General features: G+C 50.1%; 1 protein-coding gene across 4 annotated transcripts in view; it reads left to right on the top strand.

The window, feature by feature from the left end:
- The window catches only part of AJAP1 (adherens junctions associated protein 1), a 233,696-nt gene that overhangs the window by 52,222 nt on the left and 153,969 nt on the right, over nt 1-27,505 (top strand). For 3 of the 4 annotated variants that reach the window (XM_053280912.1, XM_053280913.1, XM_053280911.1), the window contains exons 3-4: nt 15,704-15,935; nt 20,589-20,691. In XM_053280912.1, coding sequence (XP_053136887.1) covers nt 15,704-15,935; nt 20,589-20,691 — 335 coding nt within the window. Of the gene's footprint in view, nt 1-14,304; nt 14,477-15,703; nt 15,936-20,588; nt 20,692-27,505 lie in introns of those variants that run through there. The other variant, XM_053280914.1, reaches the window with a different exon arrangement.

Genomic DNA, 27,505 nt, shown 5'->3' with positions numbered 1-27,505 from the left:
CTGGTCCCCTTAGCTTAGCAGGGTCTGCCCTGGTTGCATATGAATGGGAGACTTGATGTGTGAACACTGGAAGAGATTCCCCTTAGGGGATGATGGAGCCGCTCTGGGAAGAGCATCTGAGGTTCCCAGTTCCCTCCCTGGCAGCATCTCCAACGAGATAGGGCTGAGAGAGACTCCTGCATGCAACCTTGGAGAAGCCGCTGCCAGTCTGTGAAGAAAATACTGAGCTAGGTGGACCAAGTGTCTGACTCAGTATATGGCAGCTTCCTCTGTTCCTATCAGGAGAGCTGGTCTTTTGGCAGCAAGCATGACTTGTCCTCTTTGCTAAGCAGGGTGTGCCCTGGTATGTATTTGCATGGGAGATTACCTGTGTGAGCACGGGAAGAGATTCTCCATAGGGGATGGAGCCCCTCTGGAAAGAGCATCTAGGTTCCTGCTTTCCCTCCCTGGCAGCATCTCCAACGGGATAGGGCTGAGAGAGACTCCTGCCTGCAACCTTGGAGAAGCCGCTGCCAGTCTGTGAAGACAATACTGAGCTAGATGGACCAATGCCCTGACTCAGTATATGGCAGCTTCCTATGTTCCTATGCCCCCGGAGGATGATACTGCATCATATAGCATCACTCTGGGGGTGCATTTTTGGGAGGAATGACAACTAGAATCATAGACCTTTAGAATTGGAAGGGACCTAGTCCAAACTGCTGCTCCATGCAAGAAACTGCTACAGCAACCCTGTATGGGACAGAGAGGTGGCCCCCCTGGCTGGAAGCAAATGCCTGAAGAGCACTTGAGTCCTGCCCCCCACCGCCTTGCCTTCATTCTTCTGATGGTGCCTTGAGCCATTTTTGGAAGGGCAGTATAGAAATTGAATGAATGAATGCATGAATGGTGCAGAGTAAACATGCCCCCACCCCTTATACAGTAGTGTGCACACGATCACCATACACTATGGTAACCCACACGATTCAGTCCAATGATGCCAGTGTTCCTTGGCTCCACGGATGTGGTTGGATTACAACTCCCATCATCCCCAGCCTGGGGACCCAAGTTTGAGAACCCTCAATTGTGCAAATCTACATCTGACCTAAATTAGGCTTTGGCCACATTCACACGTAACGTGGAACTGCGGGTGCAATGGACCCACGGTTCCACTCCCCCCTCCCCCTGCTCTCCCCTCTGTATTCGGATGAAATGGAGAGCAATCTCTCCGCAGTCAGCAAGACTGCAGAGAGGAGGGGGAGTGGCTGTATGGGCTTCCTTCTTCCATGAAGGACAGCCTGTACAGCCAATCACAGCTGGAGTTGAGGGTGGAACTTCCTCCCTCGACTCCAGTTGAAGGGGAGGGTTTTGCATTTGGACAAAATGCAGGCTGCCTCCAATCTTGGGTTGCGGCGACGAAATTCACTACAACCCAAGGTTCAGATCGGAGGCAGAAAATATTGGCCACAGGTATGTGGCCGTGCGGGTCATCAGTTGTACCCATTTGGACATAATGAGGCGCGTCTCACGATCAATGAGACCTGCCTCAAGGGGTTGCCGAACCGGCTGCCCACACAACTGCCGGCCCAGTTACAGAACCGGTGGTGGCTGGGGGGGTTGGGGGCCGTGCAGCCCCCGGATGCTCCAGCATGCCCTGCACAAGTGCGCAAAGCAAACTGGAGAGACCCCTGAGCTGCTTTTTAGCCTCCTGGTCAGAGGTCTACTTGTGAGTTGCTGCGGCACGGAGTCATGGCATAGCAACTCACGATCAGAAAACCCAAGTTAGCAGAGCACTCGCTCGGCTAACCTGGGCTTAGGGGAGGGTTGACTAAGTGTATGACCCGCTTTCGTGTGACCGGGCTCGGCTGCGAAATCGGGCTAGGACCGTGAGAATAGCCTCAATGCCTGCAGAACCCTGGGCCTCTTCAACTGTAGTTCTGTGTTGACATATCAATATGGTCTTTCTCCATCTCCCTCCCTCCCTTTCTTGCATATATAGCCTGCCCCATATAAAATATCGGGGAGTTTTACAAATTAAACAACAATCAAAACCTTAAATCACCACCAATAAAACTTCAAAACATTATAAACTAAAAGCCTGATAAAACAGGTGCGTTTTCAAGAGTCGCTTAAAAACAGCCAGAGATGGAGGGGTCCTGATTTCACTCGCGAGCATGTTCCAGAACCCCGAGGCAACCCTAGAGAAGGCTCGGTTTTGGCTCGCCACCCAATGAGCCTCTGGTTACCACAACTGGACCTCCCCACGTGATCTTAATAGGGGTAGGGGTTCATGGAGAAGGCGGCTCTCTTAAATACTCTGGGACCAAGCCATTCCGGGCTTTGTAGGTAATAACCAGAATCCCCGAGGTTTCTGAACAAAACCACACAGCCTCTCCAAAAAAGACCGTAGTGGCAAATGAGGTCTGTGAGAGCAAAATTGCAGATGGACGATGAAGCCACGAGAGAACGGTAACCTTTCATCTCCCCCCAACCGCCCCCCACTTTCCACTAATTTGTTGGCTTGTATTGAAAGTGCTACTTCTGGAACACACTTCAGAATTGAAGGTAGTAGAGGCAACACACGCTGTAGCCTTTGAAAACTCGTCCTCAGAGGGGGAAATCTTGCATAAAAACATAAGGCGATACTATAGGGCTGCTTATAAAAAAGCAGATAGTGTGTACACTCCAAAAGCACAAAGATAAATGTTTCCTCTGGACTTCTTTGGCATCATTTCAAAGATGAAGCTGCCGTTCTCCCAAGTTTAGATATCTCCCACACAGTTCTTCTCCCCCCGCCCCGCCAAATCCAAATTGAAGCATACTTGATGTCTCTTAAAAAAACCACAACATTTTATATTTTCCCTAACAGCAATGCAGGAATAGACCCAATGATATTAACTCGTAATGCCCTCAATGCACTTGCTCTGTCATTCAGGACCTGGGAATAGGTCCATGTTTGGGGGGGCTATAGTGATCCTTCTGGCTTCCCCCTTGCCAGTGAACTTTAGTGTGGACTGCATTGGGGAATACTGGTTCACCTTTACCCCCAGGATCAGGACCATTTCAAAGCCTGCAAGTGTCTCCAGCAGTGCAGGGAGTATTCTCTTGCCTGTCAGGGCCAGAATCCTGAAGATAAGACCTCCAATGTGTGACATTCCTAAACTGGCCGTAAGAAGTGGTGGTGTTGCAAATTCAGAAGTGCAGGTGCACTTAGAGCAATTTCTGGGAAGGTGGGCCTTTCCTAAGAAGGAGGAAAGCCCAGGAAAATCAAAACAGGAGGACCAATCCAGAGTGAGGGGCGGGGCTTACTGGACAACAGCCTATAGAGAAGATGGGCCTTGGGCCGGATCCAGCATGGCTGTTCTTACATTCGTATATAGGGGTCTGTGTGTGTTAGAATTCAGTTCTTCCCTGAGACCTCCCAATGAGGTCTCCGAATGAGGTCTGATTAGTATCTACAGTTGTCCCTCACCAACTGTGAGGGTTCTGTTCTGGGAAATCCTTGTGGTTGGCAAATTTGTGGTTGGGAAGCAATAGGGAATCATTAAAAACAGGGGGTTAGGGGAATCACAGTCATGAAACGGCTGAAAAAGAAGGTGAAAACCTGAAAAAAATTGCCCCTGGTTCCCAGAAATGACACCCACAAACCTTTGGAAATGACCCCCCCCCCCTCACCACCATTTAAAAAACCTCACCAAACTGCAGATATTCAGGTCACGGTTAGCGAGGGCAGTCACAATTTCTCAGTTGTGGATACTGAAATCCACGATTGGGAAAACTGCAATTGACGATAAATGACTCTAAGTAGGAAAAGGGGAGACTAACAGCCTTGGGCTGGGAATCAGCTGGAGGTTCCTTACCTGGAAGGAAGTTGGAAGGAAAGGAACCAATGTAGCTAGATGTACCAGGGGATTTATTTTTGTTTAAGTGTTTGGATCTGACTGCATGGCTCTTGTAGTTCCTAGGGGAAAGGTTTTACTTGAATGGAAGTCACAATTGTTGATGCCTCTGTGGTTTTCCTTACCATCCAGTTATTAATAAATCCTTGTTGTTTTCATTATAGTGTGTATCTCCTTATTGGGTCCTGCCCTCATCATATGTTCTTGAAGGCCTAAGAGTGCTCAAGCCTTTCTCGTAGGGAAAGGGGATTTCCACTTTACTCTCCCAGAATACTCCCTTGGAAGGGTGAATCTACTCATATGAAAAAAGTGGATTGTGGCATCCTTCCTGGGACTTCCCACAGCTAGAAGAGGGATTTTGTATCCTCCTCCTTTTGATCGTTATATTACAAATATCTGAGGAAAACTACCCCAAAGTTCTATTTTTCCTTTCCCCCTATGAGTTTTCTTTCTGGCCTCTTCTGCATCAAACATCCCAACTATATTTGAAACATTGCTGAGTTTCGAGAGGGCGTGTTGGGGTCACTGCTGATTGAAATATTCGCAAGTTAATTCCAACATGCCATCTTTGCCCCATAGATTTTTTCCTAGCAATGCTGCAGTTTTTAAAAAGCAAAAGAGCAAACAAGTTACTAGCCCTCAGGGTGACAGGGCAGCCGACACATCCCCATATGTGGCTTCTTCTTTTATCTTTCAAGACTTTCTTAATAAAGGGTGAGTGGTGCTGTTGGCTACTTACCAGCAAAGGTGCTGCATTAAAAGTTGGGACAATGCTAATGAAGTTAGGCGTCCGGGTTTCTCCCCATTTCCCTGTGCCTAAGATGCTTTTGTTCATCCAAGCTTCTTCCTGGATTTCAGAGTTCTGAATTTTCCAGTGTTGAACTGATGCATTTAGTGACCTTCATTTTTGTGTATTAGTTTTTCTTTTCTTTTTTTAAAAAAAATCCCATTAGGAAATTTCATTACATGTTTTGTATTTTGTATTGCATTACATGTATTTTTGTATGCTGTATTGCATTACATGTTTTTGTATTATGAATCCCCCCTTTTTTGCATGAGGAAATTTCACTTCATTTCATTTCTTTTTTTTTTTTTAAATTTCATGCATTTGGAAATGTCATTTTTGGCATTAGGAATCCTTTTGCTTGCATTCAGTTAATTGTAACTATTTGTGGCGGGGGGGAGTTTGTTTTTTGCACTAAGAAATTTCATTTCATTAGGAAATTTCATTTCAATGTTATAATTTCATGCAGTAGGCAATTTCATTTTTTTTTTTAGATTAGGATTTTGCTGTAATTTTTTTTGCATTTGGAATTTTATTATTTATTTATTTATTTGATTTTATTTTTATACCACCCTTCCAAGCTGGCTCAGGGCGGTTTTCATTTTCATTTTTGGCACTGGGAAATTTCATTTCATTTCATTTCATTATATAATACATTAGAAAATGTCTTTCTTGCATTAGTAAACTTTTATTTTTTTTAAAAAATAGCATTAAGAATCCTTCATATTTTGCTTCTGAATTGTTTACACAATATGCATGCAGAGTTGGCCAAATCTTAAGTTCCTTCATGACATCCCCCCCACCTTCCATATTACTGATGCACCCATGCAAACCCCACCCTCCCAAGAATAAGCAGACTTGATGTGACTGTACATTTGGTTTTATTGTGCTTCTCTCTCTCTCTTTTAAATTATCACCTGTGTATAAGGGTGCATATGCACACTGGTAAAACACTGCATTAAAAGTGTCTGGATGCAACCATATGTATTATCAAATTGCTTTTTTGTAGTGCTTTACCAATGCACATATTCACTTGATTAATGCAGAGGGGTTTAAAAAAGGGACTTAGGAAGATTATTGGCCCATCTAGTTCAGTAAGGATTGTCTGTGACTGTCAGTGGCTCTCCAGGGTTGCAGGCAGGAGTCTCTCCCAGCCCTAACTGGAGATGCTGCCAGGGGTTGAACCTGGGATCTTCTGTATTCAAAGCAGATGCTCCGCAACTGAACAGCAGCCCCATCCCCATAAAAGCATAGTAAGCTTAGCTGCCATATACTGAGTCAGACCATTGGTCCAGCTATCTTAGTATCAGCTACACTGACTGGCAGCAGCTCTCCAAGGTTGCAGGCAGGGGTCTTTCCCATCCCTACCTGGAGATGCTACCAGGGATTGGAGTGGGGTCCATCTGCATGCCAAGCAGATGTTCCACCACTGAGCACGCTTCAGTTCCAGAACTGATTTTTGAAATTCTCCAAAGAGTTCAAATTCCGGGAGAGTGGAATGGAGGGCAGAAGAAATCAGAAGGATGATGAAGGAAGGGAAGGAGAGGGAGGGAAAAAGGAAGGAAGGAAGGAGAGCTGGTCTTGTAGTGAGCATGAATTGTCTCCTTGCTAAGCAGGGTCTGCCCTGGTTTGCATTTGGATGGGGGACTACATGTCTGAGTGCTGTCAGAGATTCCCATTAGGGTATGGGGCTGCTGCCTGCTTGCATGCAGGACTACAACAACAAATATTTACATACTGCTTTTCAACAAAATTTCAAAAGTGGTTTACATAGAGAAATAACAAAATGAATAAATAAACAAGATGGATCCTTGACCCTCTCTCTCTCTCTCTCTCTCAAGATAGACACCAGCAACAGCCACCGGAGGGATGCTGTGCAGGGGATGGATAGGGCCTGTTCTCGGCTCCCCCGGCTGCTCAATATAAGAGAATCACCACGTTTTAAAAGTGCCTCTTTGCTCACTTAGCAGAAGGTTCCATGGTCACACACGCACACCGCCCCCCAGACATCTCCAAGAGAGGGCTGAGAGAGATTCCTGCCTGCAACCTTGGAGAAGCCACTGCCGGTCCGGGAAGACAATCCTGAGCTCGATGGACTCAGTGTAAAGCCACTTCCTATGTTCCTCTGGGAAGGAACCCTCCCATCCAGAGGACTTCCAGATGATGGTGAATTTCACCCAGGTTGGGAAGGGAATGGTTAATCCTTGCCTCTTGCTATGGCTGAGGCAGTCCTAAGAGCCTCCTTGGTAACCGTCTCCAGGACAGCATCTTCCCTTCCGCCCACGGCGAATTAGCAGATGCTTCCGTCAAGGGCATGATCTCCGGGTTGCAAAGCGCGGCTGGCGACTTTTTCTGAGCACCCACATTCATTGGGGGGAAACAAAAGGTTATGGAGGGGGAGTGACACAGTGGCACAGAACAGGGTTGCTTATTCATGGCGGGAGGGGGAAGACACTCCCCAAAGAAACTCGACTCTCTCTTGGGCAGATGTGGGCTCCTTCAGGCTGTGTGGGGTGGTAATTTCAAGTTGCATTTCTCACGAGGAGGCCATGAGTCAGGGAGAGGCCCTGTACAGAAGGCTCCAGGCGTCCATTTGCCACCTATGAGGTTTTGTGAGCACTGAAAGAGATGCTCTCTGCACATGCTCAGAGAGATGCTCTCTGCACATGCCCCATCTCCAGTCTGATTGGAGATAGAGAGCCAAGAAATGTTCCAAGGTTGCCAAGTGAGATATGGAAGCTCTTCGCGCGATCCGTGAGAAGAGCTTCTGTCGGTCTCGCGGGAAGAGCGGGCTTAGCTCTGCTCACCTCGTTTAAGAAGAGAGGGGCACTTTAGGTGGTTTGCTGCCAGGAGCTGCAGGAGAAATTGGGCTAGGCTCCCCTAATCCAGTTTCTCCTGGTCATATGAATAGCTTCATGGTCTTGTGGAAACAAGCATGAATTGTCCCCTTTTCTAAGCAGGGTCCATCCTGGCCTGGATTTGAATGGGAGACTACATGTGTGAGCCCAGCAAGATCTTCCCTTTAAGGGACGTGGCCACAGCTCGGGGGAAGAACATCTTACATGCAGGATGTTCCAAGTTCCCTCCCAGGCATCTCCAAGATAAGACTGGGAGAAATTTTGGGAGAAGTTGCTTCTAGTTTGTGTAAACAACACTGAGCTAGATGGACTAATGGGAGAGATAGTAGGATTTTTTTTTAGAGAGGAGAGCTGGTCTTGTGGTAGCAAGCATGACTTGTCCCCTTAGCTAAGCAGGGTCCGCCCTGGTTGCATCTGAATGGGAGACTAGAAGTGTGAGCACTGGGAGAGATTCCCTTTAGGGGATGGAGAAGAACATCTAGGGAAGAGCATCTAGGTTTCAAGTTCCCTCCCTGGCAGCATCTCCAAGAGAGGGCTGAGAGAGATTCCTGCCTGTAACCTTGGAGAAGCTGCTGCCAGTCTGTGAAGACAATACTGAGCTAGATAGACCAATGGTCTGACTCATTATAAGGCAGCTTCCTATGTTCCTAAGCTAGCTGCAGAACATTTCTCAGATTATCAGTAAACCCTGCTGGAAATCAAACACTAGATATTAATTAACCAAGTAATTGAGAAGCTCTGCTGAGTCCAAAGTATTCCTCCACATATGAGGGAGGGCTTCTTCTGAGTGTCACTGTTCTGGCCTGACCTAGTTTCCGTCAGCCTTTCTATGAGAAGGTAATTCTGCCATGTCTCTGAATCAGATCTCATTGCTGCTGCGGGAATTACGGCTTGGCTTCAGAGGAGGCTGCCCACTGCATCTCTGCATGAGTCAATGCTCTGGGGTTACCTCTTTCTAATCAGCCTTCACTAAAAGCAGGCAACGCTCCCAAGACTGCAAATCATTAGGTCTGTCATTCATTCCCAGTGCTAAAGCTTGGGAGAATTATCTGGAATCCATGGAATCTCTGCATGAATCACTGTTCTGGGTTTACCTCCTGCCATTGATAGGTCTGGCTGTCTGATCTTTCTTTCTTTCTTTCTTTCTTTCTTTCTTTCTTTCTTTCTTTCTTTCTTTCTTTCTTCTTCTTTCTTTCTTTCTTTCAGTATATGTGAAGGGATCACTCTTTTGGTCAATGTCATATTGAAGACAAATATTAGCTGGAGTTAGAGAGAAAATTGCTGTATACATTACTCCAGCTTGGGATCAGAGAATCGCAGAATGTAAAACCAAATATTACAAGGTCCCTATAATTTTTCAGTGATCTCTCCTCAAAGAAGGAGAAGAGAATCTTGGGGATGGGGGGCGGGGACATGTAGCAACACCCTCTAAAAAGAACATAGAAAGCTGCCTCATTTATATCGAGTCAGACTATCGGTCCATCTAGCTCCATATTGCCTGCACAGACTGGCAGCGACTTCTCCAAGGTTTCAGGTAGGAGTCTCCTTCTGAATTTAACTAAATGCTCTACTACCACTGAGCTAGACCTCCATCTCCAAAATACGGAGTATATAGCAACATAGGAAGCTGACTGGCACTGAGTCAGTCCCTTGGTCCATCTAGCTCAGCATTGTCTACACTGACTGGCAGCAGCTCTTCAAAGCTTTAGGCAGGAGTCTCTCCCGGCCTGAAACCTCGGAGAGGAGAGCTGGTCTGGTGGTAGCAAGCATGGCTTGTCCCCTTAGCTAAGCAGAGTCCACCCTGGTTGCATATGGATGGGAGACTAGATGTGTGAACACGGTAAGATATTTCCTTCAGGGGATGGAGCTGCTCTGGGAATTGCAGAGAACCACCACTTTTAAAAAGGTGCCTCTCTCCTCAGTTAGCAGCAGGTTCCAGGTTCCCTCCCTGGCAGCATCTCCAAGAGAGGGCTGAGAGAGAGATTCCTGCCTGCAAGCTGGGAGAAGCCGCTGCCAGTCTGGGTAAACAATCCTGAGCTAAATGGACTGATGGAGAGGAGAGCTAGTCTTGTGGTAGCCAGCCTGACTTGTCCCCTTTACTAAGCAGGGTCTGCCCTGGTTTGCATATGAATGGGAGACCAGAAGTGTGAGCACTGGAAGATATTCCCCTTAAGGGATGGGGCCACTCTGGGAAGAGCAGAAGAGCCATCTTGAGAGCCAGCGTGGTGTAGTGGTTAGAGTTCTGGACTAGGACTGGGGAGACCCGAGTTCAAATCCCCATTCAGCCATGAAACTAACTTGGTGACTCTGGGCCAGTCACTTCTCTCTCAGCCTAGCCTACTTCACAGGGTTGTTGTGAGGAGAAACTGAAGTATGTAGTACACCACTCTGGGCTCCTTGGAGGAAGAGCGGGATATAAAATGTAAAATAAATAAAATGTAGATAAAATAGGGCTGAGAGAGATTCCTGCCAGCAGCCTTGCAGAAGCCGCTGTCAGTCTGTGAAGACCATACTGAGCTAGATAGACCGATGGTCTGACTCGGTATATGGCAGCTTCCTATGATGCCAGGGAGTGGACCGGGGCCCTTCTGCATGCAACCATGCAGCTGCTCTTCCCCCTGAGCTACGACTCTCTTATGGTGCCCATGGGTAGTCTCCCATTCAAATGCAAGCCAAGGCTGACCCTGCTTAGCAAAGGGGGCAATTCCTGCTCGCCCCCACGAGACCAGCTCTCCTCTTCGAAAACGGATCAACGGACCAGGAAGCCCCAGAGAACGGGGTGGGGGGGCAGGAAGGGGGCCAGCTGCAGGCTCTCCGTCTGGGAGCCCCCAAGGGCCTCGAGCCGCTCACCCGCTGAGGAAGCCCGCCGCGGCTCGGCTCCCGCTGGGAGAGCTGGGGTGTGAAACCGGCTTTGGAGCCGAGGATGAGAACGGCCGTCTTCTGAGCTGGCTGATTGCTGGTCTCTCCCTTTCCCAAGGGAATCAGCGGGAAACCGTTTCACCGTAGTGCAAGCTACTACCCTAGGAGCTGGGCTCTAAATCCTATCAGCCACCTTGGGGTTTTCTTAATGAAAGGCCGGGGTACAAACTTAACAATACATACATACATACATAAAATTAAATTATGGATTGTAAGTGCTTTGGGGCAGAGGCCTATGTGTTGCTTATGGGGTTTTGTGGAGTGCTACATACATAAATAATGATGCCAAGAGGCAGTGAGCTAGTCTGGCACGACAGTAACTCTCTTTAGCTCCTGGTTTGTCCGTGTGGGTTCGCAGGCACAAACTCACTTTGTGGAACTCTCTGCACTTGATTAATGGATTACTCTGATGAGTGGCAGCTGAGTGTGAGGCCCTCCTTTATCGGACCAAAGGTCCCGCATCCTGGAACGTAAGAACATAGGAAGCTGCCAGCGAGAGAGCGGGGTGGGGTGGGGTGGGGTGGGGTGGGGGGGGGGGGGAAGCTGCTTTCTACTGAGTCAGACCCTTGGCCCATCTAGCTCAGTATTGTCTACACAGACTGGCAGCGGCTTCTCCCAGGTTGCAGGCAGGAGTTCTAAAGGATTTATTTTCTGCAATCCAAAGGTTTACTTTTGCAAACAGAGGCAACAGTATCTATACATGTAAGCTTCTTACAGGATTTGTTTCTTTGCAATTTTGAGGTTTATTTGTGCATATTGTAAACGTTGTAGTACATGTTAGTTTGTTTACAGAATTTGTCATTGTTTTTTGTATTTCCGTGTTATATACAACCATTTATCAATTCTGTTGATCAGGTCTCTACAAGCTGGTTCACTTAGGTTGTTACATGTTACTGTGTTTGTCACATTTTACATGGGTTTCAATACAGCAACGGCATTCAGCAGACAGATGGGACGTGTACTTTTGTTAATGGGAACAACTTTATTTTGCAGTTTTACATCAGTTCTCTTTTTTTATTATTAGCAGTGTGCATGTTATTTTTGGTTTTCTGGTTTGTTGTGCATGCACCCCGTTTATTTTTCTCCAAGGTTGCAGGCAGGAGTCTCTCTCCTGCTTCCCAGATGCCTCCCGGAAGTCCACAAGTAGAGAATGGAGGAAAGAGCCTTCCTGAGTTTTATGCCCACAACATCAGTGGTATATTGTGCCTGAACATGAAGGTTTTCACCATCCATAATAATTTGGTGTCAGACCCAAAGCTGCCTACTTACTTCACTTATTTTTTTACATTGATATCTCATTCTTCCTCCAAGGAGCTCAGAGCAGTATCCATGGTCATGTTTATCCTCACAACAACCCTGTGAGGTAGGTTAGGAAGAAAGAGAAGTGACTGGCCCAGGGTCGCCCAGTACATTTCCTGGCTGAATAGAGATTTGGACTTGGGTCTCCGGGGTCCGAATCAAACAGTGCTGAAATCTGAATGAGCACAATTTCAAGAGCATCCCTTGCATTGGAGGCAATCAAGCTTGGAAAGTGAATATCTTAAAGGGTTTTTTGGGGGGTGGGGTGTTTTTTTGGGGGGGGGCGGGTTGTAGCTTTATTTTGCTTTTTTAAAAAGGGAGACAAGATTCGAGAAGGCAACCCGCTGTGTTGGCACCACAGGCGGTGGAGTGTGCAACTCCTTATCAGTTAATTCCGAAATTTGTGGGGGGGGAGGGGCTGTGTGGACAAGGGCAGTTCACTGCCCAGCAACCTACATGATTTCTGCCTGTACATGAGGATATCGGGGCAACGCGGCCCTGATTATAGCGGTGCCATGCGCCAGATAGCACACGTTCCTGGTGAAAATGAGCCACGCTCTCACCAGTGCAATCCAGTGGGGGATTGAGTGGGGAGGGCTGTTCCTCTCATTTCAATCGCGGTTTTAAAATTATACATCCAAGATGCCAGGAAAATGACAAGATTGGTCCTGAGCAGTTTGACGGCTCCTTTGTTCGCTCTCTCTCTCTGAGAATCTGATCCTCTAACCAGCACTGGCTCAGTGGGGGAGAGTTTTGTCTAGCAGAACTATTCAACACATAAACCCTTGGTTCCTCTAGGAACATAGGAAGCTGCCGTATACTGAGTCAGACCATAGGTCTATCTAGCTCAGCATTGCCTTCACAGACTGGCAGCGGCGTCTCCAAGGTTGCAGGCAGGAATCTCTCCCAGCCCTATCTTGGAGATGTTGCCAGGGAGGGAACTTGGGACCTTCTGCATGCAAGCAGGCAGATTCTCTTCTCGGTGCAACTAGGTAATTTTGAACCTTCGACCTAATGAGCTTATATCTGCTCCCCTCCCCCACCAGGCCCATCCAATCCAGAATCCTGTTCCCCACATTGGCCGACCCGGGCCTCTGAGGACCCCATTGTCGTGAATCTGTCGGCTCGGCTGACCCGACAGGATTTACAACCCCTTCAGCTCTACTTCTGTGAGTCAAACCGAAAGTCTAGAGATAAGAATCGCAGCCCAGCTGCACGAAGGAAAGCGAAAAAATGACTCACAAAGAAAAGTCACATAAACAAAATAAAGCCCCTTGAAACTAAACTAGGTACCCCCCTCTACGATAACGGAGTAATAACTGAAAATAACGGGACAAGGAATGAACGGAACAAGGACAGGCTGAAACAAGAAAGGCTAAATTTCGCGGTCCGGGGTGGACGAATGCCTAGAAGTATCCAGATCCTCTCTTACAGAAGGGGGGGGGGTGTTTGGCTTTGACGGAATTGGGTGGGGCGTACCTGTCCATTCCCGAGCCAAGGTGTGTCGCCCAGTAGGGTGATGGGTAGGACTTCAGACTTCTATTGGCCCGCACTGTTCTCTAAGGGTGATTAATCACCTGGTGTTCCAGTCTGCCATGCCTGTGTAATAGTTAATAAAGTTGTGGCCCTTTTCATCCATTTTAAGTCTACGTGTCTTCTTGAGCTGGGGTCTGGGGACAATGTTTAATTCTTGTTTTAAAATGTTTTTAAATTGTTAATTAATAATAATAATCTTTATTACGGTTGTTGACCAGCACAAGTTGTAAAACAGTAATACTATACAGTAAATGCAATATAAAGAAAGTGTTGCAGTATTACGGAGATTAAAATTGATGTAGCATTAAGACTGAGGGGGAGGGAATCTAAAAATACAAAATTTTAAAACTTGATATAAAACACAAACAGAATAGATAAAATGCATGTAAGCTAAAAAGGACTCAGCCAAACACTTTGTTTCAGTCAAAAAGCAGTATAAAATCAGAACAAATTTAAAAGAGGGGATAATCAGCATTCTATGGGGTCCTGCTCAGCACAGAGTCACTGAAAATGCTAGTAAAATACTAGTGAAATAGATTAAAATAAAAGGGCAGCTTATTCAACAATTACAACTCCAAACACAGCTCAGCTCCCAATCTGGGAGGAGATATACAATTCAGGGGCTCTATAAAGTGTTAGCATTGAATTAGCTACTAATTAGCTAATTGTTAATTGCCTTATTGCTTTTAATTTGTTTTAGCTTTTCGTTGTTTTACAAGTTTGTTTTAATTGTAAACTGCCCTGAGCCATTTTTGGAAGGGCGGTATATAAATCAAATCAAATCAAATCAATAATTCTTAAGTATGGACACTGTCTGCAATAGGCAGTGTTGCTGATAGTAATCTGTCCCAAGAACAGCGTCTGCTTAATATAGGGCTCAAGATAAGCGGCAGCCAATCAGGCTTCCCCTGACTCAGCATTATCTATTCCCTCTCCTGTGAGATCTTGCAGCTGTGAGTCTCCCACTGAGCCTTTCGCTTGAGACGCCTTCTTAACACAGGTGAAATTCCAGCTTCCTCCTGATTAGTCTCCTCAGCCCTCCTCTCTGCCAGCTGTCCAGATTCCCGCCTGTTGCCGTCCCACCTCAGCTCCGGAGTCTGTTCTCCCAGCCAAATCCTGCTGCTGTGCCTCTGAGCTTACTCTCCCACCCGAGTCCTCCCGCTCCTCCTCTGACTCAGAGGTCTCGGCCATGACACCCCTAGGTAAGGCTCTTGCTCCCCTGCGACTGGTTTTTAGAGGTATCCTGCCTTTGTGTGTGACCTGGCCAGGCAGAGGCCCATTGGGAATCGGCAGCTTCCCAAATGGCCACTGCCATGGAGGAGAGGGTGGCCAAATTCTGGGCGACGGCCCATTTAGCTCACGAGTAGACCCCTCCGGTTCTGAAATCCTCCGGACTGGGCTATTTGGGACTGAATGGAGGCTGCCAGGGGAAAGGGGAACCTCCGGGAACACACACACACACCCCTGTGCACCCGCTCCTCCATGCAAGAAACTGCTACAGCAACCCTGTATGGGAGAAGTTATTGCAAAGTTGATAGGGACAAGCATACACACACTCACACACACTTGTGAGGGTCATCTCATAAGCATACTTTCCTTAAGAAAACTAGGCTAAAGAGGTACGCAGTGAGAAAGTCCATCTGTTCCTATCTCTGGAAAAACGTTATGCCAATTTTATATTTTGGGGAAAGTTGGCTCTTTAAGTGAAATCTCCGCGTGGGTCTGAGAGGCAACATTACTCTAGTGCAAGTATATGAGCACATTAGATACTCCAGGGCATGGCTTCCTTTTCCTGTTTTGTGATAAATGGCCCATCACCCAGGCCATCAATTTTACTTCTTTGTTTAAAATATTTTTATCCCCTATTTGGGTCCCACTTAAGGGACCTCCTTCCAGCAGAAGTGAAGCATAGAGCTGAGTAGGAGTTGCAGATATTCTGTTGAAATATTTGGGAGGTTTTTCCAAGAGTAAAGTGTTACAAGCAGTTAAACGTACAGTAGGAAGAAGACTCCTGCAAAGTGTGAATCGGCGGGGCGGCGGGGGGGGGGAGGGTTGGGGATCAGACAGGGATCTTTGCTATGAAAATAGGAATATAGGAAGCTGCCATATACCGAGTCAGACCATTGATCCATCTAGCTCAGTATTGCGGACTCTGACAGGCAGCAGCTCTCTAAGGTTCTAGGCAGGCGTCTCTCCCAGTCCTACCTGGAGATGCTGCCAGGGACTGAACCTGGGGCCTTCTGCATGCAAAGCAGACGCTCTTCCACTGAGCTACGTCCCCTTCCCCTAAGGCGAATATCTTGCAGCAAACACATGTCACCCATCCAAATACAAACCAGGGCAGACCCTGCTTAGCAAAGGGGACAACTCACGCTCGCTACCGCCAGACCAGCTCCCCTGTGTCCTGAAGCGCTGCATTTCCCTCCCAGGCATTCAGCAGAGCCCACCGGATTGGCCAGAACAAGAAGGTGATGATCTACCGCTTCGTCACGAGGGCCTCCGTCGAGGAGCGCATCACCCAGGTGGCCAAGCGGAAGATGATGCTGACCCACCTGGTGGTGCGGCCCGGCCTGGGCTCCGAGTCTGGATCCATGACCAAGCAGGAGCTGGACGACATCCTGAAGTTTGGCACGGAGGAGCTGTTCAAGGACGACGTGGAAGGTGAGTTGGCGTGGCCAGGCTCCGAGGGCCCACGGCTGGGGGGAGGAGGAGGAGGGCCTGGGGGCTGGCAGTAGAGAAGGATCGCTGGGGGGGGGGGGGAGAAAGCAATTGGACACAGGACCTTGACTTTCTGCATGCAAGGTAGGCCCTCTAGCATTTCTCTCCCTCGTTGTGTAGAAAAGGGGCCCATCCTCCTCCATGAAACCTTGGAGGGCAAGCCTCTGCACATTAACCTGCCATTGAAGACACAGCTGCAGATGCCAGTTGTAAAGTTGGCAACCCAGGGGGGTGGTGGTGGCCATATTTGGTATGCCAGGTGGATGTGGCTTTTGCTCAATGCATGCGGATGGTCCCAGGCTCAAAGGCAAAAGAGCCCCGCCAGATCAGGCCAAACCAATTCAACACCCTGTTTCCCACCGTAGCCACACAGATGCCTCTTGGAAGCCCACCCGCAGGAGATGGGCGTGCCCCCTCTCCTGCCGTTGCTCCCCTGCAACTGGTCTTCAGAGGCATCCTGCCCCTGATCGTGGAGGTAGTCTATCGTCATCTAAACCAGTGGCCACTGCCACATCTTGTGGCAGTGAGTTCCATAGATCCATGATGCGATTTGTGAAGAAGTCTTTCCTTTTGCCCATCCTGAATCTTCCTCTCAGTCAGTCAAGGGATGGTTTTTTGTGTTTCGAGAAAGGGAGGACCCTTCTTTTCTGTTCTCTACTTCCTCCACCCTTTGAGTAATTTTATAACCTTCAGTCATGCCCTGCCTTCGTTTTCTAAATGAATAAGCCCCAGTTGTTAGCCTTTCTTTGTAAGGAAAGTTCTCCACTATGTTGCCCTTTTCTCAGGTAGTTTGAGGTAGCACCGGGAATCCTGGGAAATGCAATTTCCCCAGGACTTGCTGTGAACACATAGATGATTACATTTTTCAGTGGTTTACCATTATGCCGACACACATCAATCCCATCGAGAGGGGATCAGACAATACTGAGCCAACGGAACAGAAACTGTTGCATGCTCCAATTCCAGATTTATTTTCTAAGCTAAACTGGAATTCAGGAGCGGAACCCGGAGTTGCTGAGGAAAGGAGAGGCCCAAGAAATGGACAGGATGGGGCCCTTCCATCTCTGCTGTTGTAAGCATGATAACAAGATATTTTATGTGAAGTACAGCACAATTATATGTTCTAAAGCAGGGGTTCCCAAACACTGGGTCCCAGATGATGTCGGACTACAACTCCCATAATCCACTGCCAGAATGGACAGGGGATCATGGGAGTTGTGGTCCAACATCTGGGGGCAATTTTTTTTGGGGGGGAGAACTCTTGTTTTAGATGTAACCGAATTTTCATGACTAGAGTGAGTTAAGGTAGACAGCAGATGGGGTCTCCTCAGCCCAGCCCCAGCTGCATTTTCGACACCCTTCCAACGCAAGCTGTTTGGCATTTCTATTTAAACACATTCCCTTAAGAGCGGTGACGAATCTCTTGAATGCAACACCTTCGTCCTGATTCAAGCACCAGCCTGCCGATGTCTCTCTGGGTTGTAAAGGAGGGGGGGCAGTTCAGGCCCCTCCCAAGCATGACCCCCACCACGGCTGTCTCCCACATAGACTGCCCCTGCCCCTTGCTACCTCCTCTTCCTCTAGGGTGAGAACATTTTCCTCCCCGTTGCCATGGAAACTTCGTTCTTCAGCCCAATCCCAATTTCTTTTTGCTCTTGGAAGACTGCACATAACATGTTCCTCAGCCGGCAACGGAGCGGAAATACCTACAGAGGAAGCTGCTGCATACCGAGTCAGACCATGGGTCCAGCAAACTCAGCATTGTTGGCACGGACCGGCAGCGTCTTCCCCAAGGTTACAGGCAGGAATGTCTCCCAAGCCCTACCTGGAGAGGCTGCCAGGGAGGGAACCTGGGACCCTTCTGCATGCAGATGTGCAGATGATTTCCCACTGTTGCGTGACTCCGTCCCCTCAGGGGAATATCTCCCAGCGCTCACATGCAGTCTCCCCTCCAAATGCAAACCAAGGCAGACCCTGCTTAGCAAAGGGGACAATTCATGCTGGCTACCACAAGCCCCATTCTCCTCCTCAACAACTTCTAGCTGATGAATCTCCTTTCTTCAAGCCCTATAGGCTCTTAGGCTTTTCCGCCACGCCATAATCCTGAAAGGTCTGCCCCCTCATCCACCCCACCGCACACGGTTGAAACCTGGGCACCCACATCATTTACCTCTCAAGAACATCCGAACAGCCCTGCTGGATCAGGCCCAAGGAAGCCCATCTAGTCCAGCATCCTGTTTCGCACAGTGGCCCACCAGATGCCTCCGAGAAGCCCACAGGCAAGAAGTGAGGGGCCTGCCCTCTCTCCTGCTGTGACTCCCCTGCAACTTGGATTCAGAGGATCCTTGCCTCTGAGGCTGGAGGTGGCCCACAGCCACCAGACTAGTAGCCATTAATAGACCTGCCCTCCATGAATTTGTCCCAGCCCCTTTTAAAAGCCACCCAAGCTCTCTTGCTCTGACCATATGATGACCATCCTTAAATTTCTACACTTGATTTCTCCACACTCTGGAATCCTTAACAAGATCCTCAGCTTCACAGCCTACTATCGACTCCCTCCCACCACCTTAAAGTAAAATATAAAGTGTGCCGTCAAGTCGATTTCGACTCCTGGTGCCCACAGAGCCCTGTGGTTGTCTTTGGTAGAATCCAGGAAGGGTTTCCCATTACCTCCTCCCTCACAGTATGACATGACGCCTTTCAGCACCTTCCTATATTGCTGCTGCCCGATATAGGTGTTTCCCCATAGTCTGGGATACATACCAGCAGGGATTCGAACCAGCAACCTCTTGCTCCCTAGCAAGCATGCATTACCATCTTTGCTAAGCAGGATCCACCCCGGTTTGCATTTGAATGGGAGACTACGAGTGTGAGCCCTGCCAGATATTAACCTCAGAGGATGGGGCCTCTCTGGGAAGAGCACCTTCATGCAGAAGGTTCCAGGTTCCCTCCCTGGCGGCGTCTCCAAGATAGGACTGAGAGAGACTCCTGCCTGCAACCTTGGAGAAGCTGCTGCCAGTCTGGGTGGACAATACTGAGCTTGGTGGACCAAGGGTCTGACTCAGTAGAAGGCAGCCTCCCATGTTTGACTTGCTACCTTAAATGAGTTTTCAGACTCCAGGGTGCTTTCCAGATTATACGCCGTTCAGCTTGGAGGGTCGTTTTGAGAATGTAAATAGCTTGCGCAACCCTCCTACAACGGGGAAATACAGCTGTTTATTTGCGACGCACATGCAACGTTGTGGGGCTAAAATGCAAAGCGAACATCTGAAAGAAGGCACCGGAAAGGTGAACGGCATCTTGCTGACAGCACAGGGAAGGTGATGTCCAAACACAGACAGTTTGGAAGCACACTTCGTGGACAGTAGTGACACTGTTGTAGTGTGTAATCTGGAAAGCACCCAGATGGATTACCGTATATCCCTACTGAAGGTGCACACAGAGGTGATCCCAGATCCCATTGTCTGTAATCACTGAGAACTCCTGGAGACAAGGTTAGGAACATAGGAACCTAGGCAGCTGCCATATACTGAGTCAGACCATCGGTCTATCTAGCTCAGTATTGTCTTCACAGACTGGCAGCGGCTTCTCCAAGGATGCAGGCAGGAATCTCTCTCAGCCCTCTCTTGGAGATGCTGCCAGGGAGAGAACTGGGAACCTTCTGCTCTTCCCAGAGCGGCTCCATCCCCTGAGGGGAATATCTTGCAGTGCTCACACATCAAGGTTAAGTAACAGAAGGCTAGAGATTGGGAAAAGTCAGCCCAATCTTCACAAAGGGGGAGGAGGGGGGAGCCAGGATTCTAGTACAGACCGATCAGTTTGACTCGATATCTGGCAAGATCCGAGATCAGATTATTAAGCAGTTTGTCTGTGAGGACTTAGAAGAGAATCTGGTGATTAGTCGAAGCCAGCATAGATCGGGCAAGAGTAACTCATGCCAGAGTAACCTCCTCTCCTTTTCCAACAGAGAGACTTGTAGTAGATCAGGGGGATGCAGTAAACATTGTGTAACTTGATTTCAGAAAAGCATTTGGGAGAGAGTCTCCCACAAAAGCCTTCTTGAAAGATTGGGACAATGCAGGCAAAATGAGCGACCGGAGGTGGATTCAAGGCTGGTTGAATTAATGGCCCCAGGTCCTCCTGGAGGGAGGTATCATGTGGAGCATCACAGGAGGGCTCTGTCCTGCGTCCTCCTGACCCATGTCTCCCAGATGTGCCTTGGGTCAGATCCAGCAGGGCTCACTTTCACTTCTTGGGCATGCTAACCACTCTTCCTCACTTCCTTCCCTGCTTCCGTCCAATTCCCTACAAACAGCCCCTCCACGGAGCCTCCCTCTCCAGAGGGAGTCTACCAGAGTGTTCCAAGGGAGTCTACCAGATGCCTACTTGGGTCAGATCCAAGCAGGGCTCTCTTTTGCTTCCATGCACGCTAGCCACTCTTCCTCACTGCCTTCCCTGCTTCCAATTCCCTACGATATACAATCTACCAGATGTGCCTTGGGTCAACACTTCCATAAATGACTTGGAGGAGGGAGTAGAGGGGATGCTTTTATCAACTCTGCAGCTGACATGAAGCTGGTTTTGTGTGTTTTGTAGTTACGATCTTAGAAGACAGAATTAAGATTAAATCCGACTCAAACATCGAGCCAGACCAACAAGACGAAGTTCAACGGAGACAAATGGAAAGTCCTGAATCTGGGTAAGGAAAATCAAATGAACAAAGCAGACTGAGGGAGACCCAGCCAGGTGGCTCTACATGTAAAAGGGACCTAGGACAACGTGCTGTACAGGAGCCAGCTGTGTGATGCAGCGGCTAAAAAGGCCAATGCAATCTTAAGCTGCATTGATTGCGTTTTTAATAGTTTTCTTTGTGTTTTTAATAGTTTTAACATTTTAAATCTGAACTGTTGAAATGTTTTAATCTTTTTAGCAGTTGTTTTGATTGTTTTGTTGTAAACCGCCCAGAGACTTGTGTTTTGGGCAGTATACAAATGTGTTTGTTTGTTTAATTAATTAATTAATTAATTAATTAAGAGAAGCATAGTTTCTAGATCATGAGAAATAAGTTGTTTCACTTGATGGTGTGCTGGTCCGGCCGCACTTGGAATACTGTGTCCAAATCTGGGCCCTGCCTTTGAAAAAGGATGTTGGTTTCATAGAAGGGCTGGTTCCGGAGGGCGCTGGAAATCAACTCTGATGAGGGATGGTTGCAGGCGCTACGTATGTTCAGCCCGGAGACTGAGAAGACAGTGTGGGAAGATGAGAGCCGTCTTAAGGCTTTGTCTCCTGTTGCTCCTGACCGCAGAACTAGAACCGGTCGGTTGGAATGACAAGGAAGCCGATTCAGGCTAGACACTAGGAAATCTTTCCCAACTGTAAATGCTGTTTCACAGTGGAAGAGTCTCTTGTACAGTGGCAGGGACTCCTTTTTGAAAAGAGGCTGGGCACCCATCTGTCAAGGAATCTGTAGCAGTTTCCTGCACTGAGCGACCAGGGAGGGGGGTGGGGTTGGACTAGAAGACCTCAAGGGTGCCTTTCACCACTATGATTCTATGTCAGAGTAATGCATCTAAAACATAACAAAGTTTCTCTTGGCTGCAGTCAACAGTTTTACTCAATGTAATGTTTGCAAAAAGTCCTATCCATCCTTTCACACATAATTAGCACATGGAATTCACTGCCAATATATGGGGGGGGAGAGGGAGGGGGAAGTGTGTGTGATTGGACAAATGGGTGTATGAATGGCTGCTACCCAAAGTTGAATCTCCCAAGTGGAGGCATTTACCTCTGAATAGGAACAGAGGAAGCTGCCTTCTACTGAGTCAGACCATTGGTCTATCTAGCTCAGCATTGTCTTCACAGACTGGCAGCGGCTTCTCCAAGGTTGCAGGCAGGCAGTTCTCTCTCAGCCCGATCTTGGAGATGCTGCCAGGGAGGGGACCTGGGACCTTCTGCAGGCAAGCAGGCAGGGGCTCTTCCACTGAGCTAGGGCCCCATCCCCTGAGGGGGAATCTCTTGCAGTGCTCACACATTTAGTCTCCCATTCAAGTGCAAACCAGGGTGGACCCTGCTTAGCAAAGGGGTCAATTCATGCTTGCTCCCACAAGACCAGATGCTGAAGTCAAACAGCAGAGGGCTTTTGCCTTCTTGGAAGTGTCTGTTCACTGCTGAAAAAAGCACCCTGGATTTTGTCCACCCCTTTGGTCTTTTCCAGGGCACAGGAGAGCTCTTAGAATGGATTTGATAAATTACTCCTGGTGGCTGTATCAGCAGCCTTGGTAGCTCAGCAGAACCTCCAGGTTTAGAGGCAGCCTACCAGGCGGTCCCTTGGCTTGGATCCAGCTTCTGCACACACTAGACAATCCTCCCCACTGCCTTCTCTTCATTCTTCAGCACCACTCTGGCCCCAAATCCCTGCTGTCATCCCTTTCTCAGCAGCTGTGGTTGCACAGTGGAACCCCCATGTTCAAAGGCAGCCTACCAGATGTCGCTTGGTTGGCTCCAGGGCCCTTCTTCGCTTCTCTGAACTCTTTTTTTTTCATTTATTTGTTCAATTTTTATACTGCTTTTCATAAGACATCCCAAGGCAGTTTACAAAAGTTAAAACACAGTAAAACTACATAAAAATCACATTTAAAACTTTAAAAGCAGTTAAATAATAAAAACCATCACACACACACACACACACCCCCATAAAAATCCAAGCCCTCCCTCCATTCCTCTGCATCAGCCCTTCCTTGCTCCCAGTTCCGTGCCACCTACTCCTCCATGGAACCTCCAGCTTCAGGGGCAGTCTTCCAGCTGTGTCCTGGCTCAGCTCCGGCAGGGCTCCTATTCAGAATTATCCTTCTGCGCAGGATAACCACTCCACTCCACTGCCCTTCCTTCCTTCTGCTGCATCATCATATGTCCCCTGGTCCCCAATTCCCCGCTAACACCCCTCCCCTCCTCAGCAGCACTCTACCGGACGCAGCTTGGGTCGGGGCCACGCTTCTGCTTCTTCGCACGCGCATCGCCCTTCCTCCCTGCCTTCCCTGCTTCTCCTTCGTTAATCACAGCCCTTGCACGGAGCCTCCATGGTTAGAGGCAGGCTACCAGAGAGGTCCCACTCCCTTCTTGGGTCGGGTCCGGCAGGGCTCCCCTTCGCTTCTCCCCTTGCGCAGGCAGGCTCATCACCACCCTTCCTCACTGCCGTCCCTGCTTCCTAATAACGGCCCCTCCGCGGAGCCTCCCGGCGAAGAGGCAGTCTACCAGCGCTGCCTTCTGGGGTCGGGCCCGGCAGGGCTCCCCTTCGCTCCGCCCCATGCGCAGGCTCACCACCCCCTCGGCCTCACTGCCGTCCCCGCTTCCTAATTCCAGCCCTTCCGCGCGCGCGGAGCCTCCAGGCGTAGAGGCAGTCTACCCGAGCCTTGCCTTCTGGGGTCGGGTCCGGCAGGGCGGCTCTCCTTCGCTTCTCCTCCCCCTCCCCTCGCCCCGGCCCCCTCCGGCAGGCACCCACCCCCCCGCCCGCGCGCCCTCCCGGGTCCTGCGCGGCATCGTGGCCAGCAGGGGGTGCCCGCTGATAACGGGGTGCGCCCCCCTCTCGCTCCGGGCTGACGTCAGGCGGGGCTGGGCCAGGCGGCGGCGGCGGAGCCCGAGCGAGCGAGCGAGCCAGCAGCTGGGAGGCGGCGGCGGCGGCGGCGGCTGAGCGGGGCTGAGGAGCGCCGGCGACCGCTCCACGCTGCCTGGATGCTGCGGGGGCTGGAGCGGATGCATCCGGAGGGCTGAGCACCGTCCGGCAGCCGCCACCCTCCCTCTCCCCCCCCTCCCCGCAGCCTCCTCGGAGGGGTCGCCCCCCAAGCTGCCCGCCATGGCTCTCGGGCTCTCTCTCTGGGGGGGCCCGGCTTAGAGTGCCCCCCCAGCCGGGGGTGGGCTCAGAAGAGCTGCCCCCCCCACGCGCCCGCAGCCTCCATCCCTCCCCGCCCCCCCCAACGCCTTCTAATCCGCCGGCAAACTTGGAGACCCACTTTGGGGGCTGGCGCCATGCAGTGGGGGGAATAGGCGCCCCCCCCCAGCAGGGGCTGCAAGAGGGACCCTCGCCCTTCTTCGGCTTCTTTTTCTTTTTGGCAAACTCTTGCCTCCCCTCCTTTCTTAATTACACCCCCCCCATCCAAACTGAAGGACTCCTCTCCTCCTCCTCTTCCTCCCTCCCCCCTGCACCCCCGGTGGCACAGATGGCTGGGGCTGTGAAGATCTGATCCCCCCCCCCGCCGCCCCACGCCGCCTTTCTGGGGTCCGAGACGTGACAATGTGGATACATCGGTTTTTGGGTACCAGGTAAGCAATCCGCACGGCCGTGGGGCGGGGGGGGGGGGAGAGAAAGAGAAGGAGGAGGGAGTGGGGGGGTGACATAAATGCGTCCTGGTGGAGAAAGCCGGTGTGCCTTGGCGGAGTGGGGGGGGGCATGGGGGGCTGGAAGGGCTGTCCAGCTCCCCGGATGGGTGATGGGTTGAAGGCTCTCTCTGGGAGCAAACTTGGGGGCTGGAGGATGAAGATGACCTTCCTCTTAACTTCTGGAGGGGACGGGCACCCAGGCAGGGCCGGCTTCCCTGTGGGGTGGTGGGGAGGGGGGGGGTCCTTGGCCAGCAATGCCCCTGGACCTTTCTGTGGTCTTGGTTGCTTCTGGAGGGTCGGATTCAGGCAGGATTGGAGAGCAAGGAGAGACCTTCAGGACGGTTCAGAGCAAGCCATCCCGCTGCGGCTAGATATTTGAGGTCTGGCCTACCGACGTCTGAACAGCCCCCTTCCCCAAACCCGTGTGTGTGTGTGTGTGTGTGTGTGTGTGTGTGTGATGCAGTCCGGGCAGATGTGTGCCCAGATGTGGGTCAAGCCTCCCTCCCTGGGAGAGCGCATTTCACACATGACTCCAACCTGGCATGAGGCTCCGAGAGAGCCCCAGTGGAGGCAGTTTCCTTGAGAGTCGCGTGGGACTTACGCCCGAGCAAGTGCCCACGGGATCCTGCCTACATCTGGTCGTGTAGCAAGCATTAGCCACCCCCCTTTGCTAAGCGGGGCCTTCTCTGGCTTGCATTTGGATGGGAGACGACATGCGTGAGCCCTGCCAGATCTTCCCCTTAGGGGACTCGGTGGAAGAATGCGGAAGCGTCCAAGCCCCCTCCCTGGCAGCAGCACCTCTAAGAGAGGGCTGAGAGAGACTCCTGCCTGCAGCCTTGGCGAAGCCACTGCCAGTCTGGGTAGACAGCCCTGAGCTAGGTGGACCAAGGTCTGACTCAGTATATGGCAGGCAGCTTCCTGTGTTGCCTATGCTGAGAAAGTAGATGTTGGAGGAGAGAGAGAAAGAGGAGACTCTAGCTGGCCATAGCAGACAGGAAAGATTGGTGGGGCTTGGAGTGCTGCAGCAACACACACACACACACACACACACACACACACACACACACAGTATGTGTGTAGAGCTGGTCTGGTGGTAGCAAGCATGACTTGTCCCCTTAGCTAAGCAGGGTCCACCCTGGTTGCATATAAATGGGAGACTTGATGTGTGAGCACTGGAAGATATTCCCCTGAGGGGATGGAGCTGCTCTGGGAAGAGCTTCTAGGTTCCCAGTTCCCTCCCTGGCAGCATCTCCAAGATAGGGCTGAGCGAGACTCCTGCCTGCAGCCTTGGAGAAGCCGCTGCCAGTCTGTGAAGACAATACTGAGCTAGATAGACCAAGGGCCTGACTCAGTATATGGCAGCTTCCTATGTTCCTATGTACTAGGACTTGGCGAATGGATCTGTATGGAGACCTTCATGTGAACCGAACCCCCAAGTTACACACACCCTGAAACATGTGCCTGCTCTTTACATATGTCTGTGTGAGTTGGAAACCTGGGCAGAGGAAGAAACCTAGCAAGTTACATTGATTTGTTGTGGTTGTTTTTCAGTCCTAGCATTCCGTCCTGTGCCATCCTGCAATTTTAGGATGGCGTCGACAGCCCTCCCGATCCTAACCAGTGTGCAGTGGGAGGCGAGGTGGTGAACAACCTCCTTGGCCTCTGATCTGGTGCACAGATTGCGTTTTTCTCCAAGTGTGTGGATGATGTTGCCAAGGTCTTGCAACCTTGCGGTCAGTTTGATGGCTCTTAAGGCGAAAGCGCTTGCCTGTCCCTCGAATATCTGATCTCTCTGTCAAGGGGGGTGGGGGGGGGGAATTGTGGGAACTGGATTGCTCTTCGTGTGTGTCTCCACTGGGATGCAGCAGACGCCTGGTTTGGGGAGAAAGAGGGCAGGCAGCCGGGCTTATAGACAGCTTTCCACCTCGCACTGGAAACCTTCGCAACGGCCCGTCATTCTGCAAAGAAACAGAAGCAAATGTGGACCAGGCGCAGGAAAGGACTCCTTAAAGTCAAGGGGATAACCGGATGGCTACAGCCACAGCAGCAAGCTAGCTTGCACTGACTCTCTGCCAGGGGCATCAAAGTGTGTGTGTGGGGGGATGCTTAATAAGCATGGGTGCTATTCCTGCCCTGGGTGGCCAAGTGCAGGTTTCTCTCTGGTGGAGCCGGAGGAGAGAAAAAGATGAGCTTCCCCAAGCAGCTTGCTGAGCTGCGCAGAAAATGATGCTTGTCAACAACTCCTAAATATTACCGGAGCTGGTCTTGACAGTGTAGACGGACGCCCTCGCATCTTAGCATTCTTAGGACATTGCTGGGAGCAGTAGACTCCCTTGAATCCCGCCCCCCTCCGCAAGAAATGGAAGCCTCCCTTGAAGATGTGTATAATTGTGGGTGTTTCTCCCCATTCTCTGAATCTTGCCATGAATTGCCATGCCTGGAGATGAGTGATAAGGATCTGCCTCATCCGGAGTTAAACAGTTAACGCCATCAAACCTGCTCTGCTTAGCAGTGGCCCTACGCCAGAGTCAGACCTTTGGTCCAGCTAGCTTAGTATTGTCCACACTGGCTGGCAGCAGCTCTCCAAGGTTTCTGGCAGGAGTCTTGCTCAGCCGTACCTGGAGATGCGGCCGGGGACTGAACCTGCGACCTTCTTCGTGCAAGCAGATGCTTTCCCACTGAGCTACGGGGCCCCATCCACTAAGAGGAATATCTTACAGCACTCATATGTAGTCACCCATCCAAATGCAAACCAAGGCAGAACCTGCTTCACAAAGGGCACAATTCATGCTGGCTACTGCAAGACCAGTCACCTTAAGTGGCGCAGTGGGGAAATGCTTGGCGAACAAGCAGAAGGTTGCCGGTTTGAATCTCTGCTGGTACTATATCGGGCAGCAGCGATATAGGAAGATGCTGAAAGGCATCATCATCTCATGCTGCGCGGGAGGAGGCCATGGTCAACCCCTCCTGTATTCTACCAAAGACACCCACAGGGCTCTGTGGGCACCAGGAGTCAGAATCGACTTGACAGCACACTTTACTGCAAGACCAGCTCTTTTCCAGATTTGCCACCTGAGATCCGTGTAAAAGGACCTGGGATTGTTATCTGCATGTGCAAACTAGCCTCGACCGCTGAGTTA

This window comes from Hemicordylus capensis, chromosome 16 (genome assembly GCF_027244095.1).
Source record: "Hemicordylus capensis ecotype Gifberg chromosome 16, rHemCap1.1.pri, whole genome shotgun sequence".
Taxonomy (NCBI): domain Eukaryota; kingdom Metazoa; phylum Chordata; class Lepidosauria; order Squamata; family Cordylidae; genus Hemicordylus; species Hemicordylus capensis.
Note: the sequence above shows the minus strand (reverse complement) of the source record. Positions and strands in the feature narration are given on the sequence as shown.